Source organism: Phoxinus phoxinus (genome assembly GCF_949152265.1).
Source record: "Phoxinus phoxinus genome assembly, chromosome: 16".
NCBI lineage: Eukaryota > Metazoa > Chordata > Actinopteri > Cypriniformes > Leuciscidae > Phoxinus > Phoxinus phoxinus.
In genome coordinates, this window is record NC_136891.1 from 32,108,753 (window position 1) to 32,129,318 (window position 20,566).

At 37.4% G+C, this 20,566-nt stretch overlaps 1 protein-coding gene and 1 long non-coding RNA gene across 2 annotated transcripts; both read right to left on the bottom strand.

Annotated features, from left to right (window-relative positions):
- Positions 1-29: 29 nt before the first annotated feature.
- On the bottom strand, positions 30-7,825 carry taf1b (TATA box binding protein (Tbp)-associated factor, RNA polymerase I, B). Its single transcript, XM_079583435.1, has 15 exons — positions 7,690-7,825; positions 7,496-7,594; positions 7,171-7,258; positions 6,979-7,076; positions 6,067-6,159; positions 5,117-5,213; positions 4,879-5,029; positions 2,736-2,835; positions 2,506-2,653; positions 2,203-2,380; positions 2,033-2,073; positions 1,855-1,936; positions 1,353-1,423; positions 1,032-1,266; positions 30-885 (listed from the first exon to the last, which is right to left on the bottom strand). The coding sequence occupies exons 1-15, from the start codon at positions 7,702-7,704 to the stop codon at positions 618-620; spliced, it is 1,764 nt and encodes a 587-aa protein (XP_079439561.1). The 5' UTR covers positions 7,705-7,825; the 3' UTR covers positions 30-617.
- Positions 7,826-10,588: 2,763 nt separating this feature from the next.
- Positions 10,589-18,446, bottom strand: LOC307012599. Its single transcript, XR_013800647.1, has 3 exons — positions 18,288-18,446; positions 14,331-14,460; positions 10,589-10,795 (listed from the first exon to the last, which is right to left on the bottom strand). It is a non-coding gene; the product is annotated as an uncharacterized lncRNA (long non-coding RNA).
- Between the last annotated feature and the right edge of the window lie 2,120 nt (positions 18,447-20,566).

A 20,566-nucleotide genomic window follows, 5' to 3' on the forward strand; every position in this document is an offset into this window, starting at 1 on the left:
ATACAATTGAGGCATATTGAAAAGACATGTATGTATGAATGGTTTAATTTCGCGACAGCATACATACAGCTAGAGCAGTGGAGGAATATAATCACAGTATGATCAAATATAAGGCACATTCTCCTACATGAGTCATTTATTGGACTAAAAATGTGAGAAATGCCTTTTGTTCCTTTAACCCAAGTCTATTAAGACAAAGACTGCAAGAACAAAGAAAACTGCTCAGACACAAAACCCTCAAGCAGCACATCTACCCAGCAGAATTACTTCAATTTATCCAGCACTATCAATTTTGCTCTCAAAAACAACACAAAACAATTTTGTTAAGCTGCAGGACAAAAGAATCTATCACTCAATTATGAGGCGCATTACTCCCCCTCCTGGTTTATCTGTGTAGCTACAACCAAAGTAAGTCAATTCAAAATATAAAATGCATACAAGAAAAAAAAATATATATTTTTAGGGAAATAGATACTCATAACAGATATTAACAGTGCAAGAAACTACTGAAAAAGAATGTACACGTGAAAATCCTGCACAACCAAAAATATAAAAAATTGCTGCTGCCATTTTGATGGATGGGAACAAAAGGGTTCTTAGAAACTGATGTTCACATTTCAAACTCCACCAGTGGTATCAGTGATTTTTTTTTTAGCAACACGGGTTGCATTTTTGGACTTTTTTCCTTTTTTCTTTGTGAGGGAACAATAAGTCCATTCAATCTTAGACTGATGAGTTCTGCTCAAGAAGCGACGCTCAACATTGAGGACCTCTTGGTACACTTCTGCCTGACGGACCCCCAGAATGAAAGAGAAAAGATCAAGGACCCACACGTACATCCTGGGCAACCAGGGCTCCATTTCTGGGAAATGATTACCGCATGACCTATGAAAGGGGAAAGTGAATGAGAAAATACATTTTACACATTACATTTTATAATATAAATACAATATAGTATTATTATATTTATAAATAAATAAATAAAGTTGACTATAATATGTCATTGAAAAAGCGCATTTGCGATGACTCACTTCTTAAGGCATAACCTCAGTTCAGGATGCCAGTATTTTCGGTTGGCGAGGTACTTGACACCATTTTTCTTAAAGGTACAGTCCAAAACCTTTTTACACATACTGGGTCCATCTGAGCCCTCCTCGTTTCCCCAGCGGAAGCGAAAGCTGGAGTGAGGCTTTGTGGCGGAGGGCCGTTGCTCTGGTGCAGAGTCACTTAACTTATGAAATCTCTGCTCCAAATAATCAGCCACACCTGGAGATGTGAAAGAAGACCGCGTTGGATGAGAGACAGAGACACACTACTGAGATCATTACGGAGATGTGACCAGACCAGCTTACGTCTTTTTTTGAGGATCAAGCTCTTTTGTTGCAAAGATGTAATGAAAGGATTAGTGGGCTTCCATCGCCGCCTGAAAAAGAAGAACAGAAAAGATTGTAGTAAAAGATTTGTCAATAAAGTCAAGGAAACTTTTTTTTGCGGTCCGAGTTGCGGGCGGGTTAGTTGAAAACGTCGGTCGGGTGCGGGTTGTTTATACATTGACCCGCGCATCACTGGTCCCCAACCCGGGATCGATGCCGGCATCAATCCCGGGACGTGTTTGCGTTCACATAGAAGGCACTCCAGGTGCTTTAATCCCCCATGGCCTTATAAGGATCCAGGGTCTTACTAAAACATGGTGAAAGGTTATGGTAGGACAACAGTTAAATGCACTGAATATAAATGTAATTTGAATGTAACATATTGTGAATGTACTTAAAAATATATATTGCCTTACAAAGAGGGGGGGTGAGGAGGTGGTTTAAAACAAAAACAAAGAAAAAACAAACAATTGGGTCTTACAGGGCTTCTTCGTGTTCCTCATTCTGTCTGGCTTTCTCCAAGACGGGTTGTACTATCTCGAACCAGCCTTTTAACCTGAAGACTGTGAAAAGCAATTAATATGAGAGCATGTTGGGACGCAAAAAAAAACAACCAAAAAAAAAGATACACATCAAAATGAAACTAGCAAAATAGTTACTTTTTGTCTTTTTCTTCTTGGCCGCTTCCTCAGATAACTTCCTTGAGACATTAATGAAAAAAAAGAGACATTCAAAATCAGCAAAGATTTAATTTTACAAAGACAGTAACGTAAAATAAAAGCTAAAGATAACAGCAAAACCCTCAGTTACGAGTAATGAAGTGACGCACCACTCCACATGATCATCCAACTTGAAAAGGAGCTTCATGGCAACAATGATGACAGCTGCTGCCTGAATTTCATAACGCAGGAGACCAGGTTTCTCTCTTTTGGGGTCAAAGGTCAGATAGGATTCGTCATCCATAGCTGCCCCCCTTATAACCTTGTGGACCCATATATGAAGGGCATCTGAGGAGGATCAGAGACATATCAAACAAAAAGATAAAAAGAGGATTGTGCGTGTTGGATAAATTGGTTTCAAATCTAAAACTATAATTTGCCACAAGCTCTCCACTACAGTCAAAAACACTCACCTGGGAGGTTTGCATCCAGCAGATATCGGACAGTGAGGGGAAGTGGGTGGAGAAGGCAATCCTGGGAAACCGTTGGGAAGGAGGGTAACTGCATGATCTGAGCCAGTTTAAACGCTTCCCTATGGACCGTTGAGTAGGACGGAAGATGCTGTAGAGGAAGTCATGGCTATTAGAAATACTACACACTGATTTATGACTGAAGAAGTGTGAACTGGTCGTGTCATTCTCACCCAAACTTTAAAGATATGGACATCTTTTCCGAACAGTCTCATCTCCTCTGGAAAAGCCTCTTGAATATCCATATAAGGGACACGTCTCTCTGAGACCAGCCTGCAAAAAACATGACTGCAAAATCAAATTTTTTACAAAAGTGAAAAAGCATTATGTCATCTAATAATACATCTAAATACACAGGCTGAAAGACTGACAGCAATATTTGATGCTGCACACCATGCAGAAATATAGCTTAGGAGAAAAACTTGGGCCTATACATTGTCCAAAGCAAACATATCAAACACATTTAAAGGACAAGTTCGGTATTTTACACTTAAAGCCCTATTTACAGATCGTATCTGATGAAATAGAACGGTTAAGTTTAAAATTTGGACACATGTTCCAGTCCCGAGAATTTTGGGTTTATTTCGCTTCCCCCCCACCCCCACACAATGGTTGTCTATGGCCACTGGAAGATTCCTTCCTAAAACACATTAAACTTTCGTTTACAAAGACGTGAAACTCACCGAGTGGTCAGGGGTGTTCACTGATACGGGCCCAAAAAAAAAACGCTGAAAAAGATGCATTCCAACAGGTTTTATCGTAGTGTTTGTCCAACTCCATTGATTGTATTGAATGTGCTGTGTGAGGTACGGTATTCCTCCGCCGCTTCTTCTTCTGCTTCTTCTGTGTATTAAATGAAATGCCAGCGGTTTGCTTGCAATCGGCAAAGGTGCATTATCGCCACCAACTGGTGTCTATTATTCAAGCTCTCAACGGAAGAATCTGGGTGTGACGCGTTTGGCAAAATAGGTCCACAAACGCTAAATAAAACTAAAATTCTCGGGACAGGAGCATGTGTCCAAATTTTAATCTTAACCGTTCTATTTCATCAGATACGATCTGTAAACAGGGCTTTAAGTGTAAAATACCGAACTTGTCCTTTAAACAGCATTGAGTCAGCATGACATCAAAATCCCATTTAAATGCATGCAAATGAAGATTTATTAATTGGTGGATGTTATTCCAACGAAACAAAGTCTTTATAACTTTAATCTTAAAGGAGAACTCCGGCGCAAAATGAACCTTTGGTCTAATTACACATTGTTACCTAGTCAACCGTTATCTGAGATTTGTTTTCATGATTATCGAATGTAAATAGTTTTATCTCTAAAAACAGTTTAGCCTATAACGCTAGTATATAGGGCGTAGAGTAATGACAAATAAAAATCGCTTGTTAATACCACTAACAAGGCTCAAAATAGCCCCACACTAACACGGCAGCATAATGAGGGTCCCTACCTTCAAACCGAAGCATTGAGAACTTTGACGGTGTCCAGACAGTTTAATAAGAAGATATTTTATACATACAGTCAACTTCGACAAAACAGTCTCTATCAGTCGATCTAGGAACGCCGATCCAAATGCGCTGGACCATATGAGATTCTACACAGTTCAGCGCATTTGGATCAAACAAAATTTTTGTTCTGTTTTTCGAGTAACCGTCTTCTACGCGTGACTTTATTACGCAATGATTTTCTCTCGCCTCTGTGCCTAATGTGAAAAAATAAATCACATTATTACACAATATTCAACACGATTTTACTAAAAAAATTAATAAATTATTATTTGAAAAGAATATAAATTTGATAGGGCCCCCTGCTGGCCCAGTAGGCCCGTGCGGTAATCAGTGCCTGGGCCTCACTGGTGGGCATGTTCAGCTCTTTGGCAATATCCAGTGCCCTCGTTTCTTTTTTCAGTTGCGTGCTGGCACATTTGCTTGTCGGTTTCTTCGAAGCGGCTGTTTTTAAGACCACGGTAAGCTTTTCTTTAACTGTTAGCATTTCAAAAACTTTAAGTCTTTTTGGCCTCACGATCTTCTGACATTACACTCTGACACTGTATATCTTGGCTGCTTAAATGAGAGATGTTTGACGACTCCGCTGCATTTATCACTCGTGGGGGCCACACTCGTTTTACACGTATTTGGCGCTCCCTGTTGTTGTGGGTGTATTATTGACATGTAAAAGTCTAGACCCTAAATATAAGACGATCACATTTTTTTCAGATTCATTTCCAAGAAAAGAAGAAAAAAAAAACAAGGTAAATGGGTTGCAAAAGGCTATTTGTGTTGAGAAAAGCAGTGTTCGTCCTCCAAACCTCAGTAAGTCAGCCAGAGTGATGGCCTCTCGGACCCACAGCAGAGCCAGATAGCACAGGGCCAGCGTCCGTGGCATGTTCATAAGAGTGTATGTATGTTGGTAAGCTTCTGAACATAGTGATGACTGTACATCAGTACAGATGGTGTCACCTGCAGCAGAAAAACAAAATACAGCTCAACTGACACTTTAAATAAGGTGTAAATGTGCCAGCTGACAGAAAGTAATCACATTCGTACCCGAGGGTGTCATCTCTGTTTCTGAAGAAACCGCACTACTGTGAAAGGACACCTCGCTCTGAGTGTCAGACTCTGGCTCACTCTTCGGCTTCATGTACTTGAGGAAAAAACATTAGGAAGAAAGCAGAGCAGTGGTTACTGTTAATTAAAACTTGTAAAAATCATTATGTAACTTTTGGCCCTCTAGCGGTTAAAAAGCAAAACTGCATGCATTGTGCAGATTTTTTATGTTTTGGTTGTGCTCTGCGTGACAGTGCGGATGAATATGGTTCTTTCTCATAACCAAAAAAGAGAGGGAGATTATCCTTCTGCTCATAAATCATTCACTACTAGGCTTAAGAGATATAACCAGTTTAGATGGAAAGAATCTCAAGCTGACTAGCTAAAGACGTTACTGTAGCTCTACACATTAATAGACACGTTACTTCTTTGAAAATTAAAACCAGCACAGCACTGCAACCATAATAAAATGACCCTTCACAATAGTTGAAATCCCTTTACAATGACATCTGTTAGAGCTACATATGGCAATTTATCTGTTGAATAAAATACCTTACTCAAAATTTGAGATTTTATGACGACCGTCTCGATTTATGGATATGAATTGAGAGGTGAGTGATGCATGTATGCAAATTCTCGTAATAACCATCCCGACAGGTCTAAAATATAACACTTATAACAGGCTTACTATAGTGATCAGGGCAAGACAAAAACATGTTTTAGATGAAGAATTGACTATTAATTAAAATGTTGAAAAAATTTTTTACATAGCTTACCTTTAAATTAAAATGAAAACATATAAAAGCAAACTGACAATATTAATAAGTACTGCAATAGAATATAAATAATACTAAAATAACCGGAGCAAAGAGGTGTGTTTTTTTTTTTTACACTACCGGTACACACTTTTTTTTTTTAACTTCAACATTAAACTTCAACATAAAACTTACCACTGTAAATCTTGGAGTGTATACTGCATTTTCGGTGAAAGCTTGCCTTGTGTTCTGCAGGTATTTTTTCCAGAAATTCCATAGAACTTCTGTCTGTCAAAACAAAACATGACAGATCTTACAGACACGTTTTCTTGTCATCTATAGAAGAAATTTTCTTGTCAGCCTTTCACACTGAGTGCGATTAAGTCAAGCGAATGTACGACGCGATGGCACTCTTAAATCGAAACAATAGAACCCTATAAAGCTATTCACACAGAGCACAATTAATCATGCTGTGACAGCAAGATTATTATTTTTTTGGACCAGTGTGTTTATTTTTTTTCTTCCCAGTCACCCCGAGATTAAGCTGGCCGTCCAATTAGATTTGAGCTTTAGATCATGTGCCCGAAGCTGCTGCACAAAAGGGCCAGATTAGTGGCATGATTTTGTAAACCAGTGTAAACAGAAGTATTCAGGAAGAGAGAAGAGAATGCATGTTGAGTTCGTTATCAATTGTGTCTGATTTATTCCCACATTTACTTAATATTTCTTTATAAAGAATATAATTTGTATTAATTTTCCACTAAATTATGTGATCTGAAGAGCTTGAAACAGCCAGCGTACAGTACGTCTCTTAAACATTATAGATAGTTTGTGTTTCTGGTGTAGTATCAAACTAGATCTAGCTTAATTTACCGTTATATGTTTGTTAATTTGTATCGGTCTTAATTTAACTGTTATACGTCGTGCTATGTGAGCTGGTCATGGTCTTATAAATGGCTTATTTAACATCTTGTGATTATACCACCCCTTTAAGATATGTTGGTGCAAGTTGCTTTCAGTTAAAACAGCTCAAACATGCATTTAAGTCTGGGACTAGGTCAAGGCACTCATGCCTGTGAAGCCGGGGGTAATGTTAAAGCAACTGACCTCAAATTTCATGCAAACACCAAGACTGACCAAAGCCTTGGCCTGGAGTTTCAGAATGAACTGAAATCCCTCACACACGATCCACTCTCGTTCTTCATCTGAAAAATAACAGAATACATGAGATCATAAAAAGGACAGTTTGAAACTCTAAATGTCTCATATCAGCTTATCAAAAGTGGATAGAAGACTGACCTGATCTCTTTCTCTTGGGTTTCTTTATTTGTGAGATCCTGCTGTATTTACAATAAAGGGCGGTGGAATCCACCACCTCCCTCGTTTTCTAGGGAAAATATGCGAAATTATAATGCTTAATTTAATGTTTTGGTCATTTGCATTACTGGTTGAAGGCCGTTTTAAATTTAATTAATTGAGACCACATTTACAAAGAGAATCTGTAACCAACGACTACCCAATTGTTTTTTAATAACAATTAATTAATTAATTAATAACTAAATTTTAGAGATTTCCATGACAGTGAGAGCCCCGGATATCTAATATTTTGTGTCTATTTACCAACCTCGATCACATTGTGGCAGTTCTTGCAGAAGAAGTGACCCCCATCTGAAATCCCCCAGTCCACAGCGGCGCACTGGCCACATGGCTCACTGAATCCATCCTGGAAGAAGAGTCCAGCGGTAACATCATCATAAGCTCACATATCGAAATACCAGTGCAAATCGCCTAACAACACTAACTTCAGTAGAAACTCACAGTAAATTCGTCCATGATTTTAATTAAAGGTTCAGAAAACTTCCATATCAAATCCTGCGCACAGAGTTTGTTTGCATTCTGTGATCAAGCAGCGTAGGAAAACACGCTTTCAAAATGGCCACCAATATATATTTTTCATAATATAAGTCCAAGTCATCTAACATTTTGAGGCTTAATTTTTTTTATTGTTAATACTCATTATTTTGTTTTATATTTACTGTTTTTATTATTTGTATGTACATACATGCATAAATGCATTATAATAAATGCATTTGTTTTTATATATGCCTAATGTAAGAAACTGTGTAATGATTGGTATATAATTTATTTATTTATTTATTTTATATAATTAAATATAAATTACAATAAATACTTTAATAGAGAAGATAAAACTAGTAAAAAGTGTACTAGCTCATAATAATGCATATTTGCACACTGTACACTGTATGCAAAAAAAATACGAATTATTATACAACTTATATTATAAATTTATTTCAAATTTGGTTTATTATTTATATATTATTATTATTATATTTTATTCATAGGCCTAATTATATAATACATAGGCCTAATTATATGAATAATATTAATTATATTACATATTTATAAAACTTAATAAAAAATATTTATTCTGGATATTTTTTTACTTGCACAGCACTCTCTCATGTATGTAGAAATAAAGCATTCAATTATTTTATTATATAATTTTTTATAGGCTACAATTTTTATTATGTAATGTTATCAATTGCTATCATTAATTACACAATTTTTGTTTGTTTGCACCAAAGTTTGCTTTGGCAATACAAATGCATAGTTATTCGTTTTAAAGCCTGTAAAACATTACCACTTTATGTCTCTCCTGAATAACTTGACTAATGTCATCATGGACAATGAACAGTAGATGGCGTATAAGTGCATGAATCTATCAGTGCCTTGGGGGTGTAAACAATATCATAGTAGGCTACTCCATAACTGGACTGCATCCGCTCCCCCCAAATTTCCTTCTCAAAAAGACCTGAGCACATTTTCTTCCACGCTCTCCTCCTCACTCCATGACGACAGTTATATGGCTAAATAGTGTCCTTGTCTGTATGACTGTGTTATTATGACACTGTGGAAGACTTTGGAAGCTTAAGTAAATGTTTAGCAATATTCATATCAAACATTACCGTTTTATGACATTTCTCCTGCAAGCACAACATATTTTTTAATATGATTCATGAACATTTCTGTCCAGAATATGCATTTAAAGTTCAAAATTAAGATCTGCAGGGGATTTTATCACATTAGCATGGGACAGACAAATTACTTAATGTGCAATGTGACATTTGTCTATTGTGTGTGCCTATGTGTTTTTGTGCCCCACATGGGCTTCAGCAAAGCAAACCTCCCTTCCTCCTCCCCACTTCTTTGAAGAAAGCTGCTTCTTTCACCACTGGGCCAATTTCATGGTTTACTGCCTCCCTCCCATGCTTTCTCTTGTGTTCTCTATGCAAAACGCAGCATTGTTGCCAATGGAAATCAGGAATAGTCAGTAACTGCAGGAGGTGTTATTCTTGACACTAATAATGCAGCGGAGTGCCTATGGCACGTTTTACATCCCCACAGATGTTGCATGGCGTGGATAGAGAGAGGGAGGCTGTGGGCGAAGAGAAAATTATACTTGAGTCTCACTCACTTGGTTCCTGGTATAAATATTACATGCTCTCACTGCTTTTCCCATCACGACTGTGCTTCCTGCTGTTCACGGCAGCTAAGGTTAGCCAAATAAAAACAGCCACTGCTTGCTGTGAGCTGCACCATACAGTAGAGGGAGATACTTCATCTGTTATTAAAGCCTATGAAACAAAATCGACTATCATAACACTTATGTGTACACGCCTAAATGTGTACGTGTGTATGTGCAGTTTGAAGGAACCGCTAAGCCGGATCAGTTCAGTATGTACTTTACGATGGACCACTCCGATTAACTCAAACTTGTTGGACCAATTCACTGGAAATCTCTCTGTTTCTTTGTAATTATTGCTATCATATTTAACACTTAATATAAACGTAACACTCGACATGTGTAGGCCTATGTAGTAGCACATGTACGTCTGTAAGATAAACGGTTTGGTTTCTTACAAACGTTATTAACGTGGCTATAATTCTTGAACATGTTGAAATATATAATATTATAATTATTCATAAGTATGCAGTGTCATAACTACATCTCTGGCGTTTATAATAAACCAACCCGTTTGCGAGCCTCCTGTGGCAAGATGGCCGCCGTGTGCGGACGTCGACCTCCATTGGCCAGCAGTGCGGACGAGACATCTAGCCTTTATTATATGATATCTATGCAAGGAACAACTCAACCAGTTCAATTGGTGAGCCATTACGCTGCAACCATTCCGATCAATTCAAACTTAAACTGTTTAGACCGATTCGACCAATTCTCGGAAAAGTTCTGTTTCTCTGTTATTAACCTAACCATGAAAATAGCAATAACACCCAGCCTGAATATAACACAGTACATGTGCATGCACCGCAAAAGATTTTGAAAGAACTTCAGTCTCAACCGATTCGGAGTCAATACGCTGGAACTGTTCCGGATTCCGATCAATGTAATCTAAAACCGGTTCGATCAGTTTAATAAAACCAACCAACCCAAAATAGTCATTAATTTTCTAATTGCCCTTTGCTTGTTCTCCGGCCAACAGAAAATATTACACATTAAAAAAACATTTAAGCCTGTTTTTAAGATTTCGAGATCATTCAATTGTATAAAATCCCATCTAATTGAATTAAATAATCCCTAAATAATATTCATATTATGAAATAAGAATTTTAAATGAGTTGAAAAACAATAGGTGTCACGGCTCCACCAGATCTACACCCACTCGTTCACTCTCTCCTCTCACCACACCTGTACCTCGTCACCTGTTCACTATACACTTGCACCACTCTTCATTGTCCGATCTCGTCTCTTCATGGACACACAGACTCTATTGCAATCCTTACCTGTGCCACTTACCTGCCATCATCGTCATCCGATCCCGTTCCAAGAACCTTCTGCCATCTTCAGAGACTCTGTGTTTACCATCAGCCTCGTTCCGATCTCCATCTGTAAAGGACAATACTGTTATTCACCAGCTAAGTTACATTTATCTGCGTTCAGCTCACCATTTACATCTGCTGGTTTCTGTGCTGCTGTTCAAAATAAACTTCAGTATTCTTGCTAAAAGCACTTCTGGATGGATGCAAACTGCATTTCCTTGCTTTGTACTTGTGACATGTGCAATGACAAAGTTGAATTCTAATTCTAGTATTATTTTATTCACCTGTTTGCTTCATCACTATCTGTGACAATAGGCCTAGAGCTTTATTGCATCTTTATTTCTGTCAAGAAAATCCAATAAAAAAATGGCAAATTCTCATGTTATGTTACTGCACATCACTGTTAACCAGTAAACCTCTCTTGGTCAATCAGCAGCTTTTGGTGAACAACATAGTTTTGCTGGTCTAATCTAGTATAAACTACCTTGGACTAACATGGTCTGAGTTATTATTTTCAGTCAGGTAATCAGTCTGTCTAGGCAGCATTCTTTGAGTTAGGATAGATGCTGGGTATGATGCATTAATGTGGCCAAGCACTGTTTGCATACTAAAACCTTCTGTATACACATTTCTGTCAAGAGATTAGCATGGTAATGAATGTTAATGTATTTGTTCTTGGTGGAATAGACGCTGCTGCAGAGCATGTATCGAGTCTATACTGCCAATACATTCACATACATTGCTGTGAGCATGTAAGACATGTTAGCAGATCTATACAGGTGGAGCTGGGGAAGGTGGACGATTTCTAAAAGCGCGCTGCAACATCAACCAGCTGCCTTATGTAGATGACAATGCGATCGCTACCATTTGAGTTATGGACCTCAGCATGCGCCATCTACAGTTTCTTGCTGTATTAACTAATTAAATTGGAGCAAATTTAAACACATATAGCCTAAACTATGTATTAAATAAACCCTAAATATTGAATCTATAACTTAATACATGCTTCACTTTTACAGAAATTATGCATTGTCAAATACATATTTTGATATGCTGAGGTGGAGGAAGGGGAATCTTCACTCACACATGGAAAATCCTATTGTTGCCCACCTCAGGTCTGCATACCGTCGGTTACTATGGCAACCGCACCACGTAGTTGCAGCCGGAGCGAACGGAGGGGGTAGTTCATGCATAATCAAAGATGAGAGCGAGTACATGTGCACAGCTCTAATCTCAAAGAGGCTGTCAGAACTCCTAGAATTATGCACCCACAGGATCTGATGTGTTGTGGGGTCTGGAGGATCAGCCACCGTTTTTACTGAGAGCAATTAAACGTGAACAGGTAAATTCACATGATTTGAATTGACCCTGTTTTAATAAGTAGGCCTATCTAGGGTTAATATGCAGAAAACTAATGCTTTTTTGTTTTTTGGATCACAAATCAATGTAGAGACATTTCTTTTCTGGGAAAATTTGACCCCAGCAAAAAAACACGAATAGAAAATACAATAAAAGATTTGTATTTATAAGGGTAAGATGTGCCATGTTCCATGGTCAGAGTCAGATTGATCAATAAGCGACCAAACAACCTTGTTCTTGCTGAGCAAATTATCTAAATGTAACATGATCAAGTACACACTTCTAGCTTTGTTCTTTGTTTATAATCCAGAACGTTTAAAACATGACCAGGCCTATATTTGTTACGTTCCTTTGAAGCATTAAAATCTTTATAGCTGCACTGGCCTGTAAATATAGCCTGCATATTTCTGTGAACAATATCCACACTTCAGCGCAGCGCACTATACAGTAGTTTAAACAAGTAGGCTACGGTATACACTTTCACTACATCTATGGGTGAGGCTACACTGAGACATACACACCAGATTTGAGTTCCTCCCATCACTCTGGAACAAATGACCTCATTGCCATCATTAGTCAATGCGGTAGCCTGTCAGCAGACCCGCTGTTTACTCAGCCCGCCATCACCATGGTGATAAAAGCTGCACATATTTCCCTTCTTTCAGAAATACTTTGGACAGGCATATGTTTATAAGTCAGTATGACTGTCCCATACGTTTGCTTACACAATATGCGGTAAGACTAACACATCTATAGAACGCTAATATACTTCCTAATCTTTGGATCAATAATGAGCTGCTCAGATTCTTGTTTTCCATGTTTATTCCTTCCAGACGGCTATTTATTCCTGCTTTATTGCAAACAAAAGACTAAAGACTTTACTTCCCCACTACAGCAATATGGTCCTCAGAGCACGACTGACGTTTCTCTACCAGCCCCATTATAATATACTGTGGTCAGCAGAAAGGAATGAGGCATTCCCATCAGTATCCTGGGATGACCTTTGAAATACAGCTGGCTCCTTCAGCATCTGCTTCAACTTTCAATTGCGGGTGTTATTCATCAATAAGCTTGTAATTAATTTACGATAGCCTTCAGAACCACATATTCCCAGTAGCCTAAGAAACAAATGAAAAAAAAATTATCAGAAATGGAATAACAAAATGACTCACAAAATGATTTTTGAGGAATAATAAATAAGTAATATAAAAAACACATGACAAAATGCAGCCAATATTCATATGCACCTCTAGTAATAAACACGATCGCATGTCTAGGCCCATTTAAACTGTTTTATGTGTTTTAATTGGTTTTAAAAATTGGCTCTCAAACATGCTCTCAGAAGAGAGCAGAGAAAGAGAAGTGTACAGAAAGCACATGGATATAGTTTGTGTGTGTTTAACAAGCTCTCTCTCTCTCTCTCTTAGTATAATTCAGATTCATGTAACAGCAATAACAATAGAGTTCAACATTTGGGTTCAAGAAGTAAAAACTCCAGTCATTCTCTACATAAGAAAATTGATTGTGAGCCTTTCAAGACAGACCTATTGTGAGCTACGGGGTTGTTATGGAATTAGTTTCTGTTGAAGACATTATTTTATAATAATCAATAATAATGGAATTCCTGGTGAAAAACTACATTACCCATGATGCTGTAAAGAAAATTATACCAATCAGAGTGTCTCCAAAATAGCTCTTAAAAACTGAAACGCTTATATATATATATATATATATATATATATATATATATATATATATAGATATATATATACACATACATATTTTGCTATAAACTTAAAAAATATAGTTTATATTTCTAGTTTTATATTTCTCCATAATTTTTAATTTGATTATGCTATTCGCATAATCGCATAATAACTATTGCTATTTCTGCTCAAATAAATACACAAAATGTATGAAATTATTTGTGTATGAGATCTATATATACAGTGTATAAAATAATAGGAGAGGTAAATAGACAATTTTAATAAAATGAATGACACATGCATATTTATGTAGGCCGTGGCCTAGAAGTTTCTTATTTGCTCATTAAACAGTAATGCACTGGCAGATGACCAATAGTTTCTTTCTTTTAATCAAGCAATATAGCATGAGAGGCCATCTTATAGGAATATGAGTCTAAAACCGAAGACACCCCAGTCATTAAAGACTTCACAGAAAGCATTTTTACATATTACATCAAGGGTACCCCTGTGAGGTCTAATATTGTGATTGGTGCATACCCATCGGCAGATCTGGTCTCACAGCTCCTCCACCTGCTAAAGGGTCGTTCAGAATACAATACCAAGTGTGGGATAACGGGGGCTGTCTCCATAGCAACTACCCATGGACTCGACGACAATGAAAGATAGACTGTGTGAGAGAGAAAAAGAGGCAAAGAAGAATTTTATGGTAACTTACTTCTTGCAACCAACTAAAAATAGGTCCATCGTAAGTCACATGTCTTCTACATTCCAATACACCTTTTACAGTAATTGCATAGGCTTTTATAAAACACCTCATGGACATACGTAATTTCTTTTGAAGATAGTAGGCTAAAGAACAAAAGCTTTGAGTGGCTGGTATTCATAGTAAAAGCCTCTTCTGTTCTGGAGTGGCACACGTGTAGATTTAAAACTAACAACAATTCTACGCAAGTATGACTTTTCTGTTCAGGTCAACTACTGTCATGAGACTCATGATGACAAAGAAAATCTAAAGAAAATCTCAATTAGCATGTTTGCATTATTCAATATGTTTATCTAGCTAACTGCTTTTATAATATCACATTTGAAGGGAACCATATCGCCCCCTAAAGTACTGAGGCTATTGCCAGAACAACTGTGTCCCAATTCAAAGGCTGAATCCTTCGAAGGACCCAGACTTCAAAAGCCTTTGCAATCAACACATTAATATCCAAATTAGATGCAATGTATATTGTATTGAATGGGACTATCCAATTATGGCCATTTTACCCACACATGGCATAAAGTAAAATGGTATATCAATTAATTTCATTATATCTTTCATGACATAGTTGAGAATAATCTTTATACAAAGTTTGGTTAAAAGTTTTTTTTTTTTTACAACTGAGTCCTGGTGTCCACTAGAGGAAATAGCATAACATATTGTAATTATGATGGGTTCTAATTGTTGCTTTTGAAGAGACGCTTTTCTCATCCGGTGTACTGGACGCCAGTAGGCGAACTTATGGTACGATCTTGGCTGCGTTCCAGTCCACTTTTATAGGCACTTGCAAACTTCCCTAAGCACTTCCCCTCGGGGGAATCCCTGCTGCCATTTTGAAGTGCGTTCCACTTCGTGAAGTGGACGAGGGAAGTTTATATGGACAGACTCTCGTTCCCTCGATTCTGACCGAGCGAGTCTACAAGTTCATATGTACACTTCAGGCACCCATATGTCCCACAATGCAGTATGGTTGTGACGTCACCACAGATCTCATCTAATCACCACCACAACAAACAACTTGATGATATTTCAATTATAATATTTTTAATTTAAAACAACCCAAGCACACCTATATAAATTTGGATGCGGCATTAAATAAATTCGTAAAGGGGGAAAAAAATTAAATAATAAATCAACTCCAGCTGATTCCAAGTCATCAAGGGGTTAGGACGTTCCAATGCAACGTAAGCAATGACGTACATCCGAGTGAACGAGGCAGAGGGAAGTTAGCAAGTGAATGCGTTTGTCAAGTGTAAGATTTGGCCAGGCTTCTCAATACATATGAGAAACATTATATTTGGGTACTCTGACTCAGACCCCACAAACGAAAATATATGTTTTGTTATTAATTTAATTATTTTCCTAAGCAAATTCTACATTCACAAATGCACATTTTCAAACAGTAAATCTGTCTTCTCAGTCTTCTTAAAAGAAATAGAAAATTATCTAATAAGAAAGCTATAAGGACTGTTAGAATATGTGCTGCTTTTTATCTCTTAATGTGAACATCTTTATGTGATGTAATCTGGCCCTACCTCTTATTTATTAATTGATTTTTTATTTAATTTTTTTAATGCATTTTACATATGTATATTTTTTGTCCTATTTGATATTGTCTCCTTTATTATTGATTTGGTTGATATTATGTGATGTATACTTTCTCTTTTGTATGTTCCTGTTCTCAGCATTAATAAAATAAAATAAATAAAAAATAAAAATAAAAAGTTAGCAAGTGAAGGGCATGATGATTTTGGACTGGAACGCGGCCTATGTAAAATTATCAATGTTTTGCTCTGGTGGAATATGCAAATGCATTTGCCCGTGTGACATCAGACGTTCCCCAATATCCAAACGAGCTGTTTTTGGAAATTGGTTAAATAAATGCGTTGTTTATAATGAGGAGATTTTAAGCTCTGAAACTTGCAGGATGTTTTAATGGTATAAGACCTCTACATGCCAGTCACTAGGACTTAGCAGTTCGGTACATTTCTTCCTTCTAGCACTGTTGAATCCTGAAAAAAATTCACAATTATCACAACTCTGTAGTTTTTAACTGATAATAATAAGAAATGTTTCTTTAGCACCAAATCATCATATGCTATTCAAATGATTTCTGAATGATCATGTGACACTGAAGACTGAATTAATGAGGCTGAAAATGTAGCTTTAACATCACAGGAATACATTACATTTTAAAATATAATAAAGTAGAAAACAGTTATTTTAAAATTTAAATTGTTAAAACATTTCACAGTATTAGTGTTTTTACTGTATTATATAAATAAATGCAGCCTTGTTGAGCATAAGAGACTTTCAAAAACATAAAATGTATACCATCTCAAACTTTTGATCGGTAAATTTAGTAAAACTGACATCAAATATCATAGATTTTCTACTTATATACTTGAGTCACCAAATAATAGTTTTCATTCACTTCCCAACATCTCAGTTTTATTTTTACATTCCTGATGATTGTTTTAATATGAGAGAAGCATCTCGGTGAGAAAGTGATTTATCTGTAGATTAAAGTGCCAAGCGTTTGGTTACCACAGTGCTTTCCTCTTCTTTCGTCACAGAGGACTGTATTATATTAATATATTGCCATTGCTTTTGACCCATTTACTTGAATAGCACTTTCACACATCAAATGGGTTATCAAGTCAGATATTAACCTGCACTTCAGTTTGATAACCTCTAGAAAACACAAATAGTATACGGCAAGTAACATCTGTTTCCATAGAGATATATGTCTACATTATTTGTTTAATATGTCTGCTGCATATGGGTAATGACACGCATTAGCTATAGAGTAAAGCACCATTATTTGATGATTACTCTGCTGGTAGTCATGTACTCACAGATTAATTGCATCAGTGGGTGAGGGTCAGAACAAAGGATCACTCAATCTTATTTGTCATCATTGTTAATGTAAAGTTTTGTGGCTTTCAGTCACTAGAATTATCAGGCTTGTCAGAATGTTATGACAACTGCCCACATGAATTATGCTGCCTTTATTTCTTAACCACACACATCTCACCCATCTCTTGTTGCTACAGGATGATTGTGTTTATATATGTGAAGTGTTTGTGATTAGAGGTGGTGGTGGGACAGAGAGCGATTGTGTGTAATTTTCCTGTTGTTATTTACAGGAAATGAATGATAAGGAACAGGTGTGTCTAATAGGAAACCATGGTAACAAACAAAGTATGAGAACACGGGGCACGTTTACAACGATGAACTAAAGACAGAAAAGTTTTTTCTTTGCATACAGATGACAACATTGTCAAAACGATCCCGTTCACACGGATCCACGCTGTATTTATGCTGCCAGGACAGTAGCTGGCGACGAGGTCACTTTGTAAAGAAAAACTATTCATGCGTATGACTTCACAATTTTCACAAATTCACGTTTTTGTAGTTTACAACGAGACAATAACGGTTTTCAAAAACGTAAACTTTGAAGCCCGTTTTTAAAAGTTTGCGTTTTCAGGCGTTTTCATTGTGCTCACACAAGTATAGCTAACAGGGAAAAGTCACTTCTCGTGCGAGATTCACAACGTGCTGACGTCAAGCATGAATGAATGAACATGCGTTATTGGACGGAAGTGATGGTTTATAGTTTAAAACGTTTGAAATATTAGTATAAAGCGTTAGTATTAAAATATTAGTTTAACCAATAGTTTATAGTTTACATTTTTTTAATATTATTAGGCTATTTTTTTTGCACATACCTGTCATTCTGCTTCAGAAGACATTATTGATTCGACCAATGGGGTCGTATGGGTTACCACCTGAAGCGTCAACTGTTGGGTTACACACTTTTATATTTCTGAAGTTATTTTTCTGAAAATATTTCTGTGTTCATCTGAAGAAAGAAAGCCATACACATTTTTAATGGCATGAGGGTGAGTAAATAATAATAATGATCCTTTTTTGGCTTGAGCATCCCTTTAACTCACCCTCATCGTTTTGACTCCGCCCCTTTATGGAAAGATGGCGTTATGCTGGGCTCTATTAAAGGGATACTGCAAAACCGTGGTGGAGAATTCTCTGAGGAGAATCTGTACACTGTGCATGCGCTGCCAGCTCTCACACTTCATTATTCAACACATACAAACACTCACACACACACATACTGAGAGCACAGAAAAGCTCTTTGGGCTTTTGAGAGGATGTATTTTTAGAGTGATGAAATCTCATGACCAGACCAAAGCTGCATGTCTCCCTGGATTCTTTGCTCTAGGCACTGTCCTTCCAACAACTCTAACTCGCTCCCTGAAGGTTAAGCTTCTTTAAGTGTCCTGTTTTGTTTTATAACTCATCTTCTGTGTTCATTTAATGGGAGTTTGTATTTAATGAATTTAAAGTGTCCAGTTTGTTTCATCTGTTATGCTGAAGAGTGCTTTTTTATATTGTAAAAATCTGTGTGAACTCCAATGCTGCTGCAGTATTTCAAAACACATTCCTTAATATATGTTTTAATTTATGTTTTATCCAGACATTCACTGTACGAGGTAATGTGGGCAGAAGCAGCAACACTATGTGTGGGATCCTGAGCTTTCTCAAAAATGAGATAATGAGATCAGATCTTCAGGCTCTTCTGGAGGACTTGGCAGAGAGTCCTCAAAGCCATTACACATTTGAACAGAGACACTATAAGGGGAAGCTGCACATAGGGAACCAGTCTTCGATTTGTAAACAAATGACTACGAATCGGTTCTTTTAAATTACTTTCAAATATTAATGTAAGTTTGTGGTATCCCACAATATCTGTAAATTAATATAAAAATACTATATGCTACTTTATTCATGTCTGTAATATGTCCATGTGTACTGATATAAGACAATTATAATTGCAATTAATATAATTTTCACATTTATGAATGCCCTAAACTATGTGATCATTGTCTGTTATGTAACTGTCACACGCTTGGACACAATGATCAGAATTGAGGCAAAACTCAAACAAGTTTGGAAATATGGCAAGAACACAATGCATAAACAGATGAGAGATGATATTTGTGGATGTTAGTGGATAAGATACACTTGTATTGTTAACTTTGAGTATTTGTCTTACAGAACTGTTAACACATACGCACGCACACACACACGCACACACACACACACACACATACTAAGGGAACCAAGCTGAGACGAAGGATGACTGGAAGACGACTTGGATGAATGGAAATTGACTGGCGATCGACTTGGATGAGGTAACAGCACACACACACACACACACACACACACACACACACACACACACACAAGGGTACAACGCAGAAACGAAGGATGACTGGAAGACGACTTGGATGATTGGAAATTGACTGGCGATCGACTTGGATGAGGTAACAGCACACACACACACACACACACACACACACACACACACACACACACACACACACACACACACACACACAAGGGTACAACGCAGAAACGAAGGATGACTGGAAGACGACTTGGATGATTGGAAAATGACTGGCGATCGACTTGGATGAGGTAACAGCACACACACACACACACACACACAAGGGTACAACGCAGAAACGAAGGATGACTGGAAGACGACTTGGATGATTGGAAGATGACTGGCGATCGACTTGGATGAGGTAACAGCACACACACACACACAAGGGTACAACGCAGAAACGAAGGATGACTGGAAGACGACTTGGACGATTGGAAGATGACTGGTGATCGACTTGGATGAGGTAACAACACACACACACACACGCGCGCATACACACACACACACACACACACAAACAAGGGAACCACGGTGAGATGAAGGATGACTGGAAGACGACTTGGATGATTGGAAGATGACTGGCGATCGACTTGGATGAGGTAACAGCAGTAAATAGCAAGGTAGTAAGGAACATAAAGCAGGTAAGTAGTGTCAGATGAGGTCAGACATGGTGATGAGGGCTAGGGGTTGGCATAGTGACTCAGTGGGCAGCACTAAGAGTGTCCTTTCTGTGTGGAAAGTTCTCCTTGTGTCTCCGTG

Coding starts and splice junctions, on each gene's coding strand:
- taf1b (XM_079583435.1), bottom strand. Junction 1,424..1,854: donor GAGGAACACGAAGAAGCCCT/GTAAGACCCAAT, acceptor CTTCTTTTTCAG/GCGGCGATGGAAGCCCACTA. Junction 1,267..1,352: donor CTTGATCCTCAAAAAAAGAC/GTAAGCTGGTCT, acceptor TCACATCTCCAG/GTGTGGCTGATTATTTGGAG.